The sequence below is a fragment of the Numenius arquata genome, chromosome 11 (assembly GCF_964106895.1).
Source record: "Numenius arquata chromosome 11, bNumArq3.hap1.1, whole genome shotgun sequence".
In the NCBI taxonomy this organism is placed as follows: domain Eukaryota; kingdom Metazoa; phylum Chordata; class Aves; order Charadriiformes; family Scolopacidae; genus Numenius; species Numenius arquata.
In genome coordinates, this window is record NC_133586.1 from 21870710 (window position 1) to 21889046 (window position 18337).

Consider the following 18337-nt stretch of genomic DNA (forward strand, 5'->3'; position numbering starts at 1 on the left):
TTCCAGTCATCTCAAGGGCTCCCTCCTTATTTTTCAAAGCCAAACAGAGGGATCAATGTCCCCGTTAAGGTGACGGGATTTCCAGCACCTTCCAGAGCATTCCAGCGTTGAGAAGAGGGGTCCAGCATCCCTGCCAGCGCAGCACCCCCAAATCCAGGCTGTCTTCTTCCCCCCCCACCTCCAGAGGCGGCATCGCCAGAGATCTATCCCCCCCCAAAAAAAAATATGCCAAAGGGGTTAAAGACTACATATTGCTAATATGCGATTTACAGCATTTATACAGCATTTACCGGCCCCTGCCTTTATTCCAGCTAAAACTCGGCATCGGTTTCTCTTAGGAAATTTGGAGAAAAAAACCCAAAAAAACCCCAAAGGTTAAAGAAAAGTTAAGTATAAAAAAATATTTCAAAGAGTCATTCTCGCTTCCCCTTCTTTTAACGTGAAGAAATGAGGGTTGGGGGCAGGTTTTTTTTGGGGGGGTGGCGGTGTCTGGAGGAGCTGGTGATGGGCTCCGGAGGCTCTGGAGCTCAGGCACTTTGTCAAGAAGGGGACAGAGGCTGGGACAGGTGACATCCCTCTGGCCCTGCTCCCATCAAGATCTGCAAGACAAAAAAAAAAAAAACCAAAACCGCACAGATTTGGCGAAATGTGCTTGGGAAGACATTTAAAAATGTTATTTCAAAAGCAGAGTTGGGGGGGGGGGGAGGTTTCTTTTGGAACTGCTTCATTTTTCCCTGGAATAACACGGAAATTCAATATAAACAACCCAAAGGGAGCGAGACACCAACCCAAATCCAGCCATTTTTTTTGGATGCTTATGCAGAAAACTCAGGTGAAGGGGAGGAGAAATGGAATGAAACTGCTCGGGTCCAACCCCCATCTCTATTTTGGGTGGGGTTTTTTTGCCGAGGGAAGGACAGGGAAGGACAGACGGACGTCTCCTTACTGGGAAATCTTGCAGTTTGTTGTGGCGACGTAGCGCCCGGTGTAATGGATGTTGCACCTCACCACGTTATTGGTGAAGTCCGACTCCAGGACGATGTATTTGGGGTTCACTTGAACCTAAAAATGGGGGGAAAGGAAGGAAAGAGAAATCACCCTTAAAAATCAGTAAGTGGGAGGACAAACAGTGCTTAAACCCACATTAAAGGGATGGTACTGAAAAAAGGTGTGTGGTCCCGAACCCCATTGTTGAGAAGATCCCAAGCCGCTCCCAAATTGGTGATTTTTGCCCCTGAAAAAAATCTCCCCCAAGGACCCTGGCCACCTTTAAGACATAATTCCCTGGCTGCACGTCCGTGATATCAATCCACTGGCAGTCGATGTCGGCATTGTAGGTGTCATAGCAGCCGGGGCTCAAGCCCTGGGGGGGAGAAAAAGGGGGTTCAGGATGTACTGGGGTGGGTGGGGGGAACCCCAAAGAGCCCTTTGAGCATCTTCCCTCCCCCCCCCCCCCAAAAAAAAGCACCTGGGTGTGGGCCGTGCAGGCGTAACGCTTCAGGTTGCCAAAGTCGCAGGTGGTGTCCTCCAGGCAGAAGCTGGCCTTGTGGCCCTCAGCCACCTTCCGCCCCGTGGTGGCATCCAGCAGGTCATAGTGGCTGAACTCATCCATGCTGTGGTAGTGCCTGGGAATGGAGGGGGGACACACAGACACAATCAGGGTGATACCCCCCACCACCACCCCCTCCCAAATGGCACCATGCCCTCCCCAGATGTGATTTTGGGGGCTCCTCATCAACCCTGGGTCTTAGAATCATAGAATCATTCAGGTTGGAAAAGACCCTTGGGATCATCCTTGGGTCCACACCAGCTTCCTCCTTGGGGACATTAATTGCAGGAGCTTGGTGGCTTTAGGGACATAGATGCAAAGCAAGGTGATGCACACACACACTTCCCCCCCAAAGATCTCAAAGCAAAGCCCCCAGAAAGCCAGGCCATTAAAAAAGCCTTAAAATTGCCATGAAAAGGAGGGCTGGGGGGGCGGGGGACGGACATGGGGACACTCACTGGTGGCAGCTGTGCCATTCCCAGCTGTGGCGGGGCCGGCTGGGCAGAAAATCGGCCGTGCCCTGGTTCTTCACCCGCTGGGGAAACCGCAGCAGCACCCGCACGTCGTAGTCGGTGGTTTCGGGGGTGTAGGCGGTGCTGGGGACATCAGGGAGGGTCAATGCCACCAAGGTCGCCCCCCCCTCCCCTTGGCCCCAGCCTCCCCTCGACTCAACCCTGAGACCCCACGGGAGGAAGATCCCCAGTGAGCATCTCTGCTGGGAGAGGTTCCTCCCCAGAAAAGGAGATGGTGAAAAAAGGTGAAGGAGAGAAGGCCCCCTGCCCTGCAGCACCCACCAGACACCTTCCTTCCTGCTTTGCTTAGCTTTTCTCTTTTCCCTTTTCCCTTTTCCCTTTCCCCTTTTTCCCTTTTCCCTTCCCTTCCCTTCCCTTCCCTTCCCTTCCCTTCCCTTCCCTTCCCTTCCCTTCCCTTCCCTTCCCTTCCCTTCCCTTCCCTTCCCTTCCCTTCCCTTCCCTTCCCTTCCTTTTTCCTTTTTTTTTCTCCCCCTTCAGAAAAAAGAACACTTCAAATAATTCTCTCTGAATTTTAAGCACATTTTCTCCTACAGTACACAAATATTTCAGTACTTGTAAAATGCAGTGTGTCACTGGAATATTCCAAGATACCTGAAATCAGTTTTACTCTCCCATCCCTTCCCTTTCCCTCATCCCTACCATTTCCCCTTCCCTTCTCTCCTCCTCATTCTCCATCCTTCTCCTCCTCCCCCTTCCCTCTTCCCTTCCCTTTTCCCCTCATCCTCCTTCCCCACCTGCACATCCTCCATTGCCCCACACGATCTCTCCCTGCCTGCCCACTCCCTGTCTCCCCAGGACACCCCTCTCTCTCCCCATCTCCCCATCTCCCCTTGCCCCAGGGCCCCCTTTCCTCCCCCTGTGTCCCGTCATCCCAGAACCCCCTCTCTCCCCTCCACATCCCCATCTCCCCTCACTCCAGGACCCCCCTCTCTCCCCCTGTGTCCCCATGTCCCCTCACCCCAGGACCCCACCTCTGTCCCCCCATGTCCCACTGTCCCTTTGCCCCAGGATCTCCCTATCCCCATCCACTGTCCCTTTGCCTCAGGAGCTCCCTATCCCTATCCCCACGTCCCCTTGCCCCATGAACCCCCTCTCTCCCCACATCCCCATCTGCCCTCACTCCAGGACCCCCCCTCTTCCCCTGTGTCCCCATGTCCCCTCATCCCAGGACCCCCCTTCTCTTCCCCAGTCTCCCCATCTCCCCTCACCCCAGAACCCCCTCTCTCCCGCTGTGTCCCCATGTCCCCTCGCCCCAGAACCTCCTCTCTCCCTGTGTCCCCATGTCCCCTTGCCCCAGGAACTCCCTATTCCCCCCCTGTCTCCCCATTTCCCCTCATCCCAGAACCCCCTTTCTCCCCCCCACATCCCCGTCTGCCCTCACTCCAGGAACCCCCTCTCTTCCCCTGTGTCCCCTCACCCCAAAATCCCCTGTCTCCCCCTGCATCTGCATCTCCCCTCGCCCCAGGACCCCACCTCTGTCCCCCTGTGTCCCACTGTCCCCTTGTCTCAGGACCTCCCCATCCTCCTCCATGCCCCCATCTGACCTCACCCCAGGACCCACTTCTCTCCCCCTGTGTCCCCGTGTCCCCTCATCCCAGGACCCCAACCCTGTCCCCCCGTGTCCCACTGTCCCCTTGTCTCAAGACCTCTCTATTCCCCTCCATGTCCCCATCTCCCCTCACCCCAGGACCCCCTACTCTTCCCCTCTGTCCCTGTGTCCCCTCACCCCAGGACCCCCCTCTCTCCCCCCTACATCCCCATCTCCCCTCGCCCCAGGACACCACCTCTGTCCCCCCATGTCCCACTGTCCTCTTGCCCCAAGACTTCCCTATCCCCCTACATGTCCCCATCTCCCCTCACCCCAAGACCCCCCTCTCTCCTCCCATATCCCCTTGCCCCAGGACACACAGCTCACCCCAGGGCTGCTCCTACCTGGCCAGACACTTCTCCTCGGCGGCGCAGCGCAGCGAGTACAGGTGAGCTCGCTGCACGTAGGTGGATGCTTGCACGTAGTTGGGGTCCGGCACCAAGTCGGGGAGACCTGCCAGGAGGATGGGGACAGCCCTGAGGGCTTGGGGACAGGACCTGCGGACAGGGCTTGGCTTGGGGACATAGCGGTCCCAGCCTCGAGGCAGCCAGCCCCGACCTCATGGGGAAGGTTCGCTTTGGTGACCGCCACATTTTTTTCAATTTTCAGCTGCAGACAGAAAATCCTCCATTCCCCTCCCCTTCCTCTCCCGCCTCCTGCTGGCAAATCCCAATCCTCCATTTTCCTGCAGCGGGATCTCCCAGCCCGTCCTCCTGGAAGCGATTACATCCAGCCCTGGTCGACTGCCATGCTCAGCCACCCTGCAAGGGGTTATTGGGGTCCCCCCGATTTCCCCGCCTCCCCTCATCCATTGCAGCAAGGGACAGGGGGTGACAGAACCCCCCAAAAAGGGGAGTCCCAATTTCCTGCCCTGTTTCATGTTTTTCACCCCCAAACCAGGGTGGAAGTGGGGGGCTTTGCTAACCCCTGGCCCCCCCTGCCATTATCCCTCCTCCCCTTTAGTTCCCAATGTTGCCCCATGGTTGGGGCTGAGCCAGAGTGAGCTGCAGACAGACAGACAGACAGACAGCCGCAGGGACAGGTGGGGGCGGCCTTGCTTTCCAAAAGAATTACGGAGCTCAGCTGGAGTCATCGCTTCCCCCCACACACATACCCAGGAATACCCTTTCACACCTCCCTTTCCAAAAGGCTCCTCCGGGATCACCGCCCTGGAAAAGCATCCTTACGTCTGCCCCTCAGGACGGATGAGGATGGGGGAGATGCTCCCCAGGCACTCCGTGCCTCAGTTTCCCTTCTCACAGCCCTCTGCAAAGCCAAGCCCTGCTCCGCAACAATCTCTGCGTACCACCTCTCCTTCCTGCCAGCTTGACAGCCTGTCCCCATCCTCATCCCCATCCCCATCTTCATCCCTATCTTCATTCCCATCCTCATCTCCATCCTTGCTCTCATCCCTGTCCTTATCCCTGTCCCCATCCCCATCCTCATCCTCATTGCTATCCTTGTCCCCATCCCATCCTTATTCCCATCCTCGTCCCCATCCCCATCCTCCTCCTCATCCCCACCTTTATCCCTATCCCTGTCCCCATCCCCATCCCCATTTCTGTCCTCATCCATCCTCATCCTCATCTCCATCCTCATCCTCATTCCCATCCTCATTCCCATCCCATCCTCACCCCTCACACTCAGCCCCAGCCCCATCCTCATCCCCACCCCTCTCCCCATCCCCATCCCCACCTTCATCCCCATCCCCGTCCCAATCCTCACCCTCACTCCCATCCTGAACCCCATCCTCTTTTCCATTCTTGTCCCCATCCCTGTCCTCATCCTCATCCCTGTCCTCACCCTCATCTCCATCCTCATCGTTGTTCCCATCTTCATTGTCTTCCTCATCCCCATCCCCTCCTCACCCCTCACCCTCATTCCCATCCCCATTCTCATCCTCACCCCCGTCCCCATCCCCATCCCTATCTTCAGCCCCATCCCTGTCCCCATCCTCACCCTCACCCCCATCCTGAACCCCATCCTCATTTCCATCCTTGTCCCCATCCCTGTCCTCATCCTCATCTCCATCCTCATCCTCGTTCCCATCCCCATTGTGTTCCTCATCCCCATCCCCATCCCCATTCTCATCCTCACCCCCCTCCCCATCCCCATCTTCATCCCCATCCCCTCCTCACCCCTCACCCTCATCTTCATCCCCATCCCCTCCTCACCCCTCACCCTCATCCCCATCCCCATCCCCATCCCTATCCTCATCCTCACCCCTCCCTTGTCCTCATCCCCACCTTCATCCCCATCTCTGTCCTCATCCTCACCCCTCCCTTGTCCTCATCCCCACCTTCATCCCCATCTCTGTCCTCATCCTCATCCCTGTCCTCATCCTCATCTCCATCCTCATCCTCGTTCCCATCCCCATTGTCTTCCTCATCCCCATCCCCTCCTCACCCCTCACCCTCATCCCCATCCCTATCCTCATCCTCACCCCTCCCTTGTCCTCATCCCCACCTTCATCCCGATCTCTGTCCTCATCCCTGTCCTCATCCTCATCTCCATTCTCATCCTCGTTCCCATCCCCATTGTCTTCCTCATCCCCATCCCCTCCTCACCCCTCACCCTCATCCCCATCCCTATCCTCATCCTCACCCCCCTCCCTGACCCCATCCCCATCTTCATCCCCATCCTCATTCCCATCCCCAACATCTTCATCCCCATCCCAATCCCTGTCCCCATCCCTTTTCAAGGGACTGGGGGTCTCCAGCCCCATCCTTTCCCAGGGGCAGTCAGCAAGACCCTCCCCATGAGCACCATGCCAGCTCCTCCTTTTGCACCCAGACGCTTTCCAGCATGTTTCCTCCCAACCCCTACTCTTTTTTTCCCTTTTTTTTTCTTTTTTTTTTTTTTTTTTTTCCGTGGGCAAAAAAGAACAATGCCTTCTTGTTTCTTGGCCTGCCTTCCCTCGAGGGATCACGTCACTCCATTGGAGTTCGTTTCCTGCCCCGCTTGCTTGGTCATCGCTGCTGATGTAATACCCGGGGGGGGAGAGGGGGGAGAACCACGCACGCCAAGGAGGGGAAAACCAGGAGAGCTTGGAAGGACTTTTTACCCCCACACACACCTTAAAAAAATTGATAATAAAAAAAATCGACAGAGAGGGACCCCTGGGCCCCGTCCCGCTTGCGAGAGGAACATTTGTCATCATTTAGAAAACAGCTTTTCCTCCCCGCTGTTGTTTATAATAAATTCTTGGACGCTCCGGAGAGAAACCCGACTCCTTTACCAACGGGGAGTTTTATTTTCCCCCCACGGCGGGGCTCGCCCTGGACGGTCCCGTTGTTATTGTAGGGTCTCACGCCTGGTTTTGGGTTGGGGCCCGGCAGCGATGGGTCCAACCGCCAGCACCAGCACTGCTGGGGTTAATGGGATGGCAGGATCCAGCTCCAAATGTCCCCTTATCACAGCAGGGCACCAAACTGTCCCCATCCGGAGCTGGCCAAATCCTGCTCCTTTTTTTTTTTTTTGCTGAGCCAGCACTTTCCCACCTCCTGCAAGTCAGGGGGCCTGGCAGCCCCCCGCTATTGCCTCTGAAAAGGGACAAGCGCAGCAAGAAAATGTTTGTTTTTCCTCCTCCGCCCCCCGGCCTGCCCCGGGGAGCTGCCAGAGAAGATTTCCTTCTTATTCACCGTGAAAATTAGAATAATAAAAAAAGGCAGGCCTGCTCCCCGCTGCGCTGTTTGTGCAGGTGTGCGGGGCTTAGCCGAAAAAATCCCGGCTCCAGCAGTTTTCCGAGGGGGTGGCTGCTTCACCTCCCTGTGCCCGGTCCAGCAGAGACCACTGAAGAGGGTGGCTGTGAACAGTGGGGTCAGGGACGTGGGGACACCCCTGAGTGACCAAGACCCACCCCTTCATCCCCCCATCCCATCCCATCCCATCCCATCCCATCTCTGCAGCATCCTTCCTCCACCACCTCCTGGTGCAACCTTTCATCCCATCCCATCCCTGTAGCATCCCTCCTCCAGCACCTCCTGGTGCACCCCTTCATCCCATCCTACCCCATCCCATCCTACCCCATCCCATCCCATCCCATCCCATCCCATCCCTGCAGCATCCCTCCTCCAGCACGTCCTGGTGCACTCCTTCATCCCATTCCACCTTATCCCAGCGCCACCAAATCTTCTCGGGATCCCCAGCTGGTTGTTAAATGCCTGAAGATAGCAACAACATCAACGCAAACCCATCCCTGCGCCCACAAAAGGGAGACTTTCCCAGCAAGATTGTCATCTCCTGGCCCAAGTGCCCCATCCATAGGTGATGGCATCCCCAGGTGCCACCACAACTCAAGCTTAGTGGGTACCAAAATCCCCATTACCCCATGGGATTTCCAAAACCGCCTCCCATTCAAAAACCAACCCCAGATGACCCCTTTGCACAAGGGCAAGGTGAAAAATCCCACTGGAGACAGAGGAAAGCAGAGAGGAGGGGTCTGGGCAGAGGTCAGGGTAAGGAAGCCCCTGGAGATGCCTCCTGGGGTTTGGTCAAGATTGGGGAGCACTGGTAAGAACCAGCACCTTTGTTGAACCCCATGAGGAGGGGTGGGTTTAGATGCCACGTGGGCTTGGCTTTCACTAGCCAAGACCTCCTTTGCATGAGATGATTTGGCCCCTGGGGAAGACTTGGGTGACACTTGGGTTCTCTGCAGTGGGTGTGAGCAGGAGACCTGAAGACTTTTGGTTCTCCTCCCCATCTCCTTGCCAAAGCCTGATCTGCTGCATTTATCCCCCTCTCTTGACCAAGCCATGCATGATCCTCCTCTCCCACCTCTCCCACAGCCTGGTTACCTACAGATTTAGGGCTGGAAACTATTTCAACTCTCATCTTCCAAGGTGTCTACATCAGCTGGTTTGGATGGAGGGAGGTGGACAACCCATGTTTCTCACGCAAGCCCCAGTAAACCCCCTGGTAAAAGACAGTGGGATCTAATTGCTTAATTAACCCCCCAGGTGCCCCAGCAAGGGGCCAGGAATGCCACACATTCCTGGCGGAGCCGGGTGGGATTAGGAGTCTCTTAAAGAGCTTAGCCGCATAATTACCATCTGATTCGGCTTTATAAAGTGTTTTGATCAATTAAGAAACCTGCCTGAAGGGTGGCCCTGCAGGCGACAGGCTTGGGGTTGGTTTTTTATGGTGACCCCCAAGGAGGTGACAGCTTTCTCCAAACAAAGCTTGGCTGGAGACCAAGCAGGTGACCCAGAGGAGAGGCCAGACAGTGGGGTGGCCCCAGAGAGCTGGGCTGGTCAGAGGATATTTATTGTCTTTTTTAGATTTATTAAGGAAAAAACGTGAAGAAGGAGGCTGGGAGCTCCTGCACAGGGCGGAGGGTGGCCTGTTGATGGGCTTGTTGGCTAACAAGAGTTGTCCACCCACTCATGGACACCCCAATCCCCCTGGCAGAGCCATGGCGCTGTGGGACCATCACCTCCTGGCCCAGCTTCCAGGGATCCTTGAAGAACGCAGCCTTTGCCAACAGGGAGGAGACCATCTTGGCAGGCATCTTCCCATTTCCCTCTGTCGCCTTGGGTCACCTGCAGGGCAGCCATCCCCAGGCATCCCCCCCAGAGACATGGGACCACCAGCATCCTGCATCCCTGCAACTCTCATCCCTGCATCCCTCACCCCTCCATCCTTCATCCCTGCATCCCTTGCCCCTCCATCCCTACACCCCTCACTCCTCCATCCTTCATCCCTGCATCCCTTGCCCCTCCATCCCTGCATCCCTCACCCCTCCACCCTTCATCCTGCATCCCTCGCCCCTCCATCCCTCATCCTGCATCCCTCGCCCCTCCATCCCCCATCTCTCACCCCTCTTCCCTCACCCCTCCATCCTTCATCCTGCATCCCTCACCCCTAGATCCCTCATCCCTCGCCCCTCCATTCCTCATCCCTGCATCCCTCGCTCCTCCATCCCTCATCCCTCACCCCTCCATCCCTCATCCCTCGCCTCTCCATCCCTCATCCCTTGCCTCTCCATCCCTGCATCCCTCACCCCTCCTTCCCTGCATCCCTCAATCCTCCATCCCTCATCCCTCACCCCTCCATCCCTCGCCCAGCAGGAGCGTCTGCTCCCGGCGAGGCAGGCAGAGATCTGGAGGAAGATCCTCTCCGCACAAACCTCGTCCCCAAGCTCTTTCCCACACATCGTCAGCGAGACCTCGGCCTGACCCAGCCCGGCTGCTCTTGCTGTGTTTACTCGCTCGCACGCAATGGGGCAGGGCTGGGATGACCCATTCCCCCAGTACGAACCCTCCGGGATGGGCTTTTCTCAGAAAAACCAGGGATGGGGCTGAATGGGTTATGGGGTCAGACGGGTCAGAGGCTCCAGCTGAGATGGGTTTCCCAAGGGACAGGCAGGGAACAGATCCCCCAGGCTGCTGCTCCTCACGCCCTCCAGCCTTGCTTCCAACTTCACCACGGAGCAAAAAACACCCTGGGCAAAGCCTCAGCCAAAAGCCACAGGATTTCATCAGGATCAGGGTCAGTAGGACGTGAAGTGACAGTGTCCCTGCTGCGACCTTGGTCCACTGCTGCGGCCCCGGTGGGGGTGATCAGTCTCGGGTGAGGCAGCACAGATCCATCCCCCTCCCACCCCGTGAATTGAGTCTGCCCTGGCACAGGGCACATGGCCTGGATGACCTGGGACACAGCACTGTCCTATCCCCAGAAGCACGGTGTGTCCCCAGCCCATGGCACACAGCCACCCCCCACGCAGGCAGGACAACCTGGGACACGGCACACAGCCACCCCACGTGGGCAGGACAGCTTGGGAAATGGCACACAGCCACCCCACATGGGCAGGACAGCCTGGGACATGGCACACAGCCACCCCACGCAGGCAGGACGGCCTTGGGACACGGCACAGACCCATCCCACCAATGCAGGATGACCTAGAACATGGGGCATAACCCACCTTGAGCAGAGTGTGCCCCCATCACACAGCACAGACCCACCCCATGAAGGTGGGATGACCTGCGACGTGCCACAGACCCACCACAAAAGCATGGGATGACCTGGGATGCAGTACTTGACCCACCTCATGAGCATGAGATGACCTGGGACACGGCAGATGCACCCCACAAATGCCAGATGACCTGGGACATGGCAGAGATCCGTGCCACAAGCACAGCATGACCTGGGACACGGCCAAGATGCACCTCAAGCCCAGATCCTGCTGCGATGTGCCCCTGCGCACGCCTTCCCCTTCCTCCCCGTTTTTCACCACCTCAAACATCATTCCCAAAACATGCAGGGTCTCCAACAGCCCCAGCCCCTTGGTGACCCCTTGGTCACATTTGTCCCCATAGCACCAGGGGCAGCATCCTTGGAGAGCGAGTGGCACCAGATGTGGGTACCTCGAGGATTCGTTCTCCTTGGGTGGTGTGTAAGGAAGCCCCCAGGGCACCGTCCCACCCCAGGGAGCTGCCACCCACCCCAGGGTGCTCCCCAGACTCACCCCGTCCGCCGTGGCTGGGCCTGTAGACGCTGCCCACGCTGACCCGGGCTTGGCTATCAGGGACACCTTGTGGCATCTCGGGGCTCCTGGCAGGCAGGTAGGACTCGGGGCGAGGAACCCCGTAAGGCTCCAGCGCCCGAAAAGGTGGCTGCGGCTCGTAAGGTGGGTACTGGCCCCCCCCGTACCCCGTCCCGCCGGGAGCTTGCAGGTTATCTGCCGGTGCCGCACCATGGCCGGCGGGTTGCTGGTTGGGGTACGAGTCTGGGCCGCCCTGCTCCGGTGAACCCCCAGCGTCGTGATACAAGCTATGGGAGTACCGGCGGTCCAGCCCATCAACCGGTTGAGGGGCGGCGGGCACGTAGGGGCGTTCGGCTGCTGGGTAGTAACCCTGGGCTCGATAGGGGCTCTGCTCCTCCCCGTAGTCCTCGTAGCGTGCCCGGGGTTGGAAGGGGTACACCACGCTGGCACCCGCCGCCGCCGAAGCCACGGCCGCTCCCCCGGTGCCGGTGCTACGGTAATAGGTGAACGCCTCGTCGTACGCCCGGGGTGCCTCGTAGGGCTCGTATTGGGCGGCGAAAGGGAATTGGGGGTACGTCGGCTGCCCGACGGAGGCGTAGGCGAAGGATGAGGATGAGGCGGAGGAGGAAGGTTGGCGGGAGCGGCCAGCGGGCCGGAGCCGTTGGGAAGCCGTACTGTCGCCCACCGGTCCTTCACGCCAGTTTTCGGGCACCTGCCCGAAACCGAAGGGATGCCGCGTTTGTCCCCGCACCGTCTCCGAGCCCGGTCGCGGCGGGGCGGCCGGTGCCTGTCGCCGGACGCTGCCCGTTCCTCCTCCCGTCACCGCTCCCGCCAACAGCAACCGGTTGCCTCCGGGTCTCTCTTGCCCCGCCGGGACGTACTCGGCGCCGGTGTTAAGCAAGCTGTAAAGGCGCCCGTTGTTCTCCCACTGGATCAGCTGCCTCCAGGGCTGCCCTCCGCCTGCCTGCTCCTGCCCGCCGGCCAGCAGGCAGAGCCCCCAGCCCAACGCTGCCCACAGCCCCCAGGCTGCTCCCCGCCGCTCCATCCCGGTAAGCCCTTGCCGCCAGCCCCCGGCGGAGCGGCTCCCGGGGCGGGCGGAGCGGCCGCGCTCCCCCGGCGGCGGCGGCGGCGGAGGGAAGCGGAGCCGGAGCCGGGGCCCCGGGGGGGGGGGGGGGGGGGGGGGGGGGGGCGGGAGGGAGAGAGAAGGAGGAGGAGGAGGAGGAGGAGGAGGCGGCGGGGGGGGGTGTGTGTGTGTGTGGAAGCGGCGCTACCGGGTCCTAGGAGCCGCCTCCAGCAGGGATCCTGCCCACCGCGAAGCATCCACTCGGGGTAAAAAAAAAAAAAAGAAATCCTGAAATTTCGGCTTTTTACACTTTTGTGGTTTTTTGGGTCTTTTGGGTTTTTTTTTTCAACTCTGAAGCGGTTCACTACTTCAAAATTTGGGGGGAATTCTGTGGGTTTTGGTCCCAGGAACCGCCTTCAGCACGCATCCTGCCCAGGGTGCTCTCAGGATAAAAAAAACCCTGAAATTTCGGCTTTTTACACCTTTTTTTGCTTTCAACTCTGAAATGGTCCACGACTTCAAAATTTGGGGGGAATTCTGTGGGTTTGGTTCCAGGAACTGCATCCAGCACGGATCCTGCCCGCCAGGAGGAAGGGCTTCAGGGTGCTCTCGGGATTAAGAAACCCTGAAATATTGGCTTTCTACACTTTTTTTAACCCTAGCACAATGCACACTTTCAATATCTGGGTCAAATTCTGCAGGTTTCGGTCCTAGGAACCGCCTCCAGCACGCATCCTGCCTGCCAGGACTTGGGCTGTAGGGTGCTGGCTGCATGCACAGTGCATCCACTCAGGATAAAAAAAACCTGAAGTTTTGGCTTTTGATACTTTTTTTTAACCCTGGCACAATGAACACCTTCAATATTTGGGTGGAATTCTGCAGGTTTTGGTCCCAGGAACCGCCTCTGGTACAGATCTTGCCCACTGGGAGCCAGGAGGAAGGGCTGCAGGGTGCTGGCTGCATGCAAAATGAATCCACTCGGGATAAAAAAACCACCTGAAATTTCATCTTTTTATACTTTTTTTTTTTTTTTAACCCCGGGTCAAATTCTGTGGGTTTTGGTGTTATACAACGGCCTCGAAATCAGAATCAGGCTTGTGGAAAGCACTGACAGGGCGATGCGATGCAATCCTGCCCCACACCACTGCTGGAAGGACCCCGTTTTTCCCCAAAAGAGACCCAAATTCGTACCAGTAACTGACCCACACGGAGGCTTGATACCACGGTGAGGGCCTGGACAAGCACCTTCACTCCCTCGCAAAAGCTTTTGATAGGTCTCAAAGGGGAAACTGTGCCTGAAAAAAAAGGGAGATTTCCCCCAGAATTTGTTTCTCTGTGGGAATTTGGGTTTTTTTTTTTCCTCGCCTTGACGTATCTCAAATGAGGATGGGTCCTGCAGAAAATGTTTTTAACGAGCTCCAGGGAGGAATAAAACCAGACACCAGTTTGTAACTCAAGGCTGGAAATATTAAAGGAAAAGGGGGGACCTGAGGAGCAAATCCGGGGGGTCCCCAACCCCGCTGCCAGCTGGATCCAGCCCGTGGGAACCCCAAATCTATCACCACACAGGGGCCATCGCCCTGGCTCGCTCCTCTCCCCATCATCTGTGCAAACAGAACACCGGGGCTTCGTCCCCCCTCTGGGGACCCCCTGAGACGACACCCCCCCCCGACTTTTTACAGCCCCACAACCCCAGCTTGGCATCGATTGGGGGTTATTTTGAGGCAGAAATGAGATTGGGAAAAAGCATTGCAGCATCCTTCCCTCCATCTTTCACCCTGGGGAAACTGAGGCAGCACCCCCAAAGGTGGGGTGTCCCCCCCCCTCCCCAACCGCTCCCACCCCCCACTGTCCCTTGAGCTGCCCTTGTGCCTCCCGGCACTTTCCTGTTGCTTTAAGTCCCGGCCGTAGGGACGTGTGTTTTCCACGTGTAGATTTTTCCTTTTCCCCTTTTCCCCCCCTCCTGCCTCTTTGGTTCCCAGCCCTGAAGCCGGGGATGGAGCCAGGAGGAGACCAGGGACCAAGGCCAGCCTGACCACGGGGGACCCCAACACCGCACCTTACCGGAGGGCCTGAATCCCCTCCCTGGGACACACCCCCCACCCCCAAATCCCTGCATCCCCCAATATTTCTTGGCTTTTCCTTGCTCCCGCCCGCGCTCCTCCCTTCTCCCCGCAGGGACTGGAAATACCAGAGTTGATGTAATAGGCAGCGCGGCGCTGGCCAGGAAGGAAAGCCTGGCCTAAAATCCTCCTCCCACACCCCCCCCGCCCCATAGCCGCCTGTCCCCACTGGGGACAGGGACATGGGGGGCTGGCTATGGGTCTCACCCCTCCGCATCACCCGAACCAGGTTTTTTTTTGGGTGGGGACAGGACTTGGTGTGATGTAGTGTGGGGACACACACACACACACGCAGCAGGGACAGGGTTCCCCCCACCCCGCTGTGGGGCAGGAGCAGGATGGAGGGATGGTGAGGGGGCTCCCTATAGGTTTGGTTCAAGGTGGGGGTTCCCACGTGGCTCCGCACCCTGTCCAGCTCCCCATGAGATGCCACCAGGATGTGGTGGCCAAGGGGACAGGACACCAGCCCCATAACCCTTAACAGGGAGGGTTAAGGAGATGCAGGGTCCCACCCCCCATCCCCAAAGCCCCCATGTGGGTTCAGCATCCCCAGAAAGGATGCAGGAAAGGGGTGGCCAGAGGGCATCTGTCCCAAAGCGGGACCCTGGGCCACCAAGACGTGACAGGAGGGGCCGTCTCCTGCTGTATGGGGGGGTCCCACCCCCACTAGATGGTGCCAGCAGCCCACGCTTGCCGTGCCACCGCAACTGGGGTGACAGCAGCGGGGACAGCCACCCCCGCAGTGGCTTCTCCCACCCCAGCCCCACAGAAACCCCTTCCCCAGGTGGGGTGGGAGAAAGGGGCAGAGGGGCTGAACCCCGCGCCCCCCCCCAAACATTTTCTTACCCTCTGTTTTTATAAGGGGGTGGATGTGGGTGCCCCATATCCAGCACCAGAGCTGGGGACATCGTGGGGTGGCTCCCAAAAAGAGAGGGACAGGTGAAGTCGGGGAAACTGAGGCAGCACTGGCCTGGGGAATGTGCCGCCCACAGCATCATTTGGGCTCAACCTCCAGGTTTCAGGCTCGGTTAACCCCTCAGCCTGTCCATTCCACTTTCCTCTTGCAGAAATAATTACCAGTACAGTGAATTTGTTTTATTCCCCAGTGACTGAATTACTTAGCAACTTAATTACCTAAAACCTGGTTTTCTGTTATTGTTATTTTTTGGCAATTTGAAATAATCAGTCATGTGAGTAATTGGGTGCCACCTTATTGAATCAAGGGGGACACGTGGTCACCGTGGGACACGATGGCCTGAAGGCTCCTCTGCCTCCATCCATGATGAAGTCACACCAAAATGTGCTCTCAGGATTTTCCTACTTCCTTTTTAATCCGTTTTAACATGGATTTACCAAGATGGATTTGATTTTTCAAGGCAGCCAGCTGAGGGAAAGCAGGTGGGAGAAAAAAAGGGGAATTTAATTGAACTTGAATCTCTGCTTTCTTGCCCCAAAACAGGCTGTTCCAGGGAATGGCAGACACTTCCCAGAAGCAATTTTTAACCATTTATGGCAGAAATTCCCCTCTTTTCTCCAGTTCCTGCCATACCAAGGACCACCAAGCCCCGGGAGCAAGGTCAGCATCCCCCATCATCTCTTCAACTGCTGCGTACGGGGAGGAGTGGATGTGACCAAGGCCTCCCAGCTAAGTGGGTAACAGAGGACAAGGACAGACACATGTCCCTGCCGGAGCCAAGTCTCTTGTTATTAATTTCCCGCCCCCGCCCCCCCCCCCCAAAAGCAGCCAGACATAGAGATGCTGCAGCCTCACCAGACAAGGAAACCTGCTGGTGCTGCCACTGCAGGGGAATCACCTCCTTTTCATGTGATTCAATGACTCTGCTCTGCCCAGCCATAAAGAAAAGGAAAAAAAAAAGGAAAAAAAATATCAAGGTTAAAAGGAAAGAATCAAAATTGATGTTCTCCATGTCCGTCTGATCGCTGGGAAAGCTGCAGCTGAGACACTCCGCTTAGGTGCTATGAGCGTGCCAGGTCTCAGCTGTCCTTTGGGACGGAGCACCAGGGAGGTGGGGTGTCCCCTGCTCGGTCCCTTCCCCCCTGTGCCTGGGTGGGTGGCCCTGTTTTTACCTCCCCTTCCTGCTCTTAACTTCTTCTCTGCCAGCTGCCGACAGCCACGGAGGTCAGCAGGTACCACGGAGGTCAGCAGGTACCACTGAGGCCTTCAAAATCCCCCGTTCAACCCTCCGCTTCTTGATTTTAAGCGTGGGGTGATTTCTAAGCCGGGGAAAGGTGGATTTGTCATCCCCAGACATCAAGCCTGCCAAAACCCGCTGCCCCACAAAAACCCCCTCAAGCTTTGTATCCCTGGTTTCCCAGGGCAGGTATAGGAGAAGGCAGAGCATGGAGGGATGCTTTATATCCCCCAGAAGTTAGTGGCAGAGGGACTTTTTGGTTCGTCTTGTCCCTAAAAGTCTTTTTTCCTCCATGAATTTGTCATCCTGTGGGAAGAAGCTCCAAAGCTGAACGAGGGCTGAGCAAGCTCTTTCCTTCCTAGAGCCAATCTTGAGGCAGGAAGGCAAGGAAAGAGGGGGGAAAAATTACAATCTGGGGTAATAAAACTAAAAATCAAGCTTGGGGTGAGGTGCATCCTCTCCTCCTTTCTCCCCAAGCCAGGCAACACCACAAATAATGGAAAATTCAAGAGCAATTACATGGAGAAACCTCTGGATGGAGCAGGGAGGTCCCAGCCCTGCCACCAGCTCCTTCCACCACCCCGAGATGGCTGGGCAGGGTCTGCAAGGAATGGGGGTCCTTCTCCAAACACCTGCTCCCCTCACTTGCTTCATGGCTTCCCGCTATTTTTGAACCCTCGCAGCTCTCCTTGCTTTCTACGCTGACATTCCTCTGTCACATTTAGCAATTACAGGTGATTTTCTTACACACCCCCCCTCCCCCCGGTGCTCTTAACGGAGCTTATAATTAACTCGCTTCTGATTTGCATCCTTGTTTGCGTGCCGGCCTCATCAGGGATGTCAGCGAAGCTCTTCAATAACGTCGCCTCCAGTTTTTTTTTATAGCCAGGCACATCTCGGGATGCGAATCCGGGTGGTTTCTTTTCCCAAAGGGTGAGAAAGAACCCCACCGTCCCCAGGAGACCCTGTCCCTCAGCATCCAGCTGAAGCTGGCAGGACCCATGGCTTCACCCAAATTCCTGGCTCTGGGTCCCAGCCCAACCCACGCTGAGCATCCCATCCAGAGCCAAAGCCAGTGGAGGAGAAAGACACCTTCTGAGACCTGTCTTGGTAGCTCAAATTAGCCTTCAATGTAGGACCAGCCATCAGGGATGTTAAAGGTGACCAGGAGAAGCATCCTTTTAAGCTGCGTGGCTGCCTGCTCCCAGCACACGTGCAGGAGCGCCTGCGTTTCCCCAGGGGTTTCTCTTAGCTCTCAGTAAATTGAATAAAGTTGTCATCACCCTAATTCTCAGCGGTTCTGCATGAGGAATGTTCCCTCCCTTATCTCCCCAGAACTCCTGCCTGGGGTTGCCAGCCTGTTTGGATTGCTTTAATGCTTTGCAACCCAACCTGGCTCTCAGCTAAACGGGGAAAATCCATCGTGTTCCTCGAGGTGAGAGTAAAGCTCATGAAGCTTCTCGCCTACGCAAGCCCTCCCAAAGGGCATTGTCCTCTGATCTCCTGAGCCTGGCCACCGTCATGGTCCCCTGAGTGCAAACCAGCCCTTGCCGGGGAGCAACGCTTACCCCAGATGGGGAAGATGGGGTGGACGTCACCAGGGACATCACCATCAGCAGCTCTGGACTCCTCGCCTTTCAGCCTCCCTGTGCTCCTGTGGTTGCAGCCAGGTTGGATTCATGCGCAGAGGAGATCTTCACCCAGCAGCCCAGGGGGGGAGACGTGCGGAAGTGGGCAGATGCTCAAGAGCATCCATCAACGGCTGCTGTTGCTGCAAAGGAAAAAAAAAAAAAGGTGTTAAAGCTTCTTTTGGGAAGCCAAGGGAGAGGTTTTCTCCAGCACCTT

At 57.1% G+C, this 18337-nt stretch overlaps 1 protein-coding gene across 1 annotated transcript; it reads right to left on the reverse strand.

Moving 5' to 3' along the window:
- Window positions 1-650: 650 nt before the first annotated feature.
- Window positions 651-12198, reverse strand: LOXL1 (lysyl oxidase like 1). The gene is made up of 6 exons (XM_074156171.1): window positions 11136-12198; window positions 4015-4123; window positions 2008-2145; window positions 1469-1625; window positions 1268-1363; window positions 651-1062 (listed from the first exon to the last, which is right to left on the reverse strand). Exons 1-6 carry the CDS (start codon window positions 12196-12198, stop codon window positions 943-945), a joined length of 1683 nt encoding a protein of 560 aa, XP_074012272.1. The 3' UTR covers window positions 651-942.
- Window positions 12199-18337: the final 6139 nt, after the last annotated feature.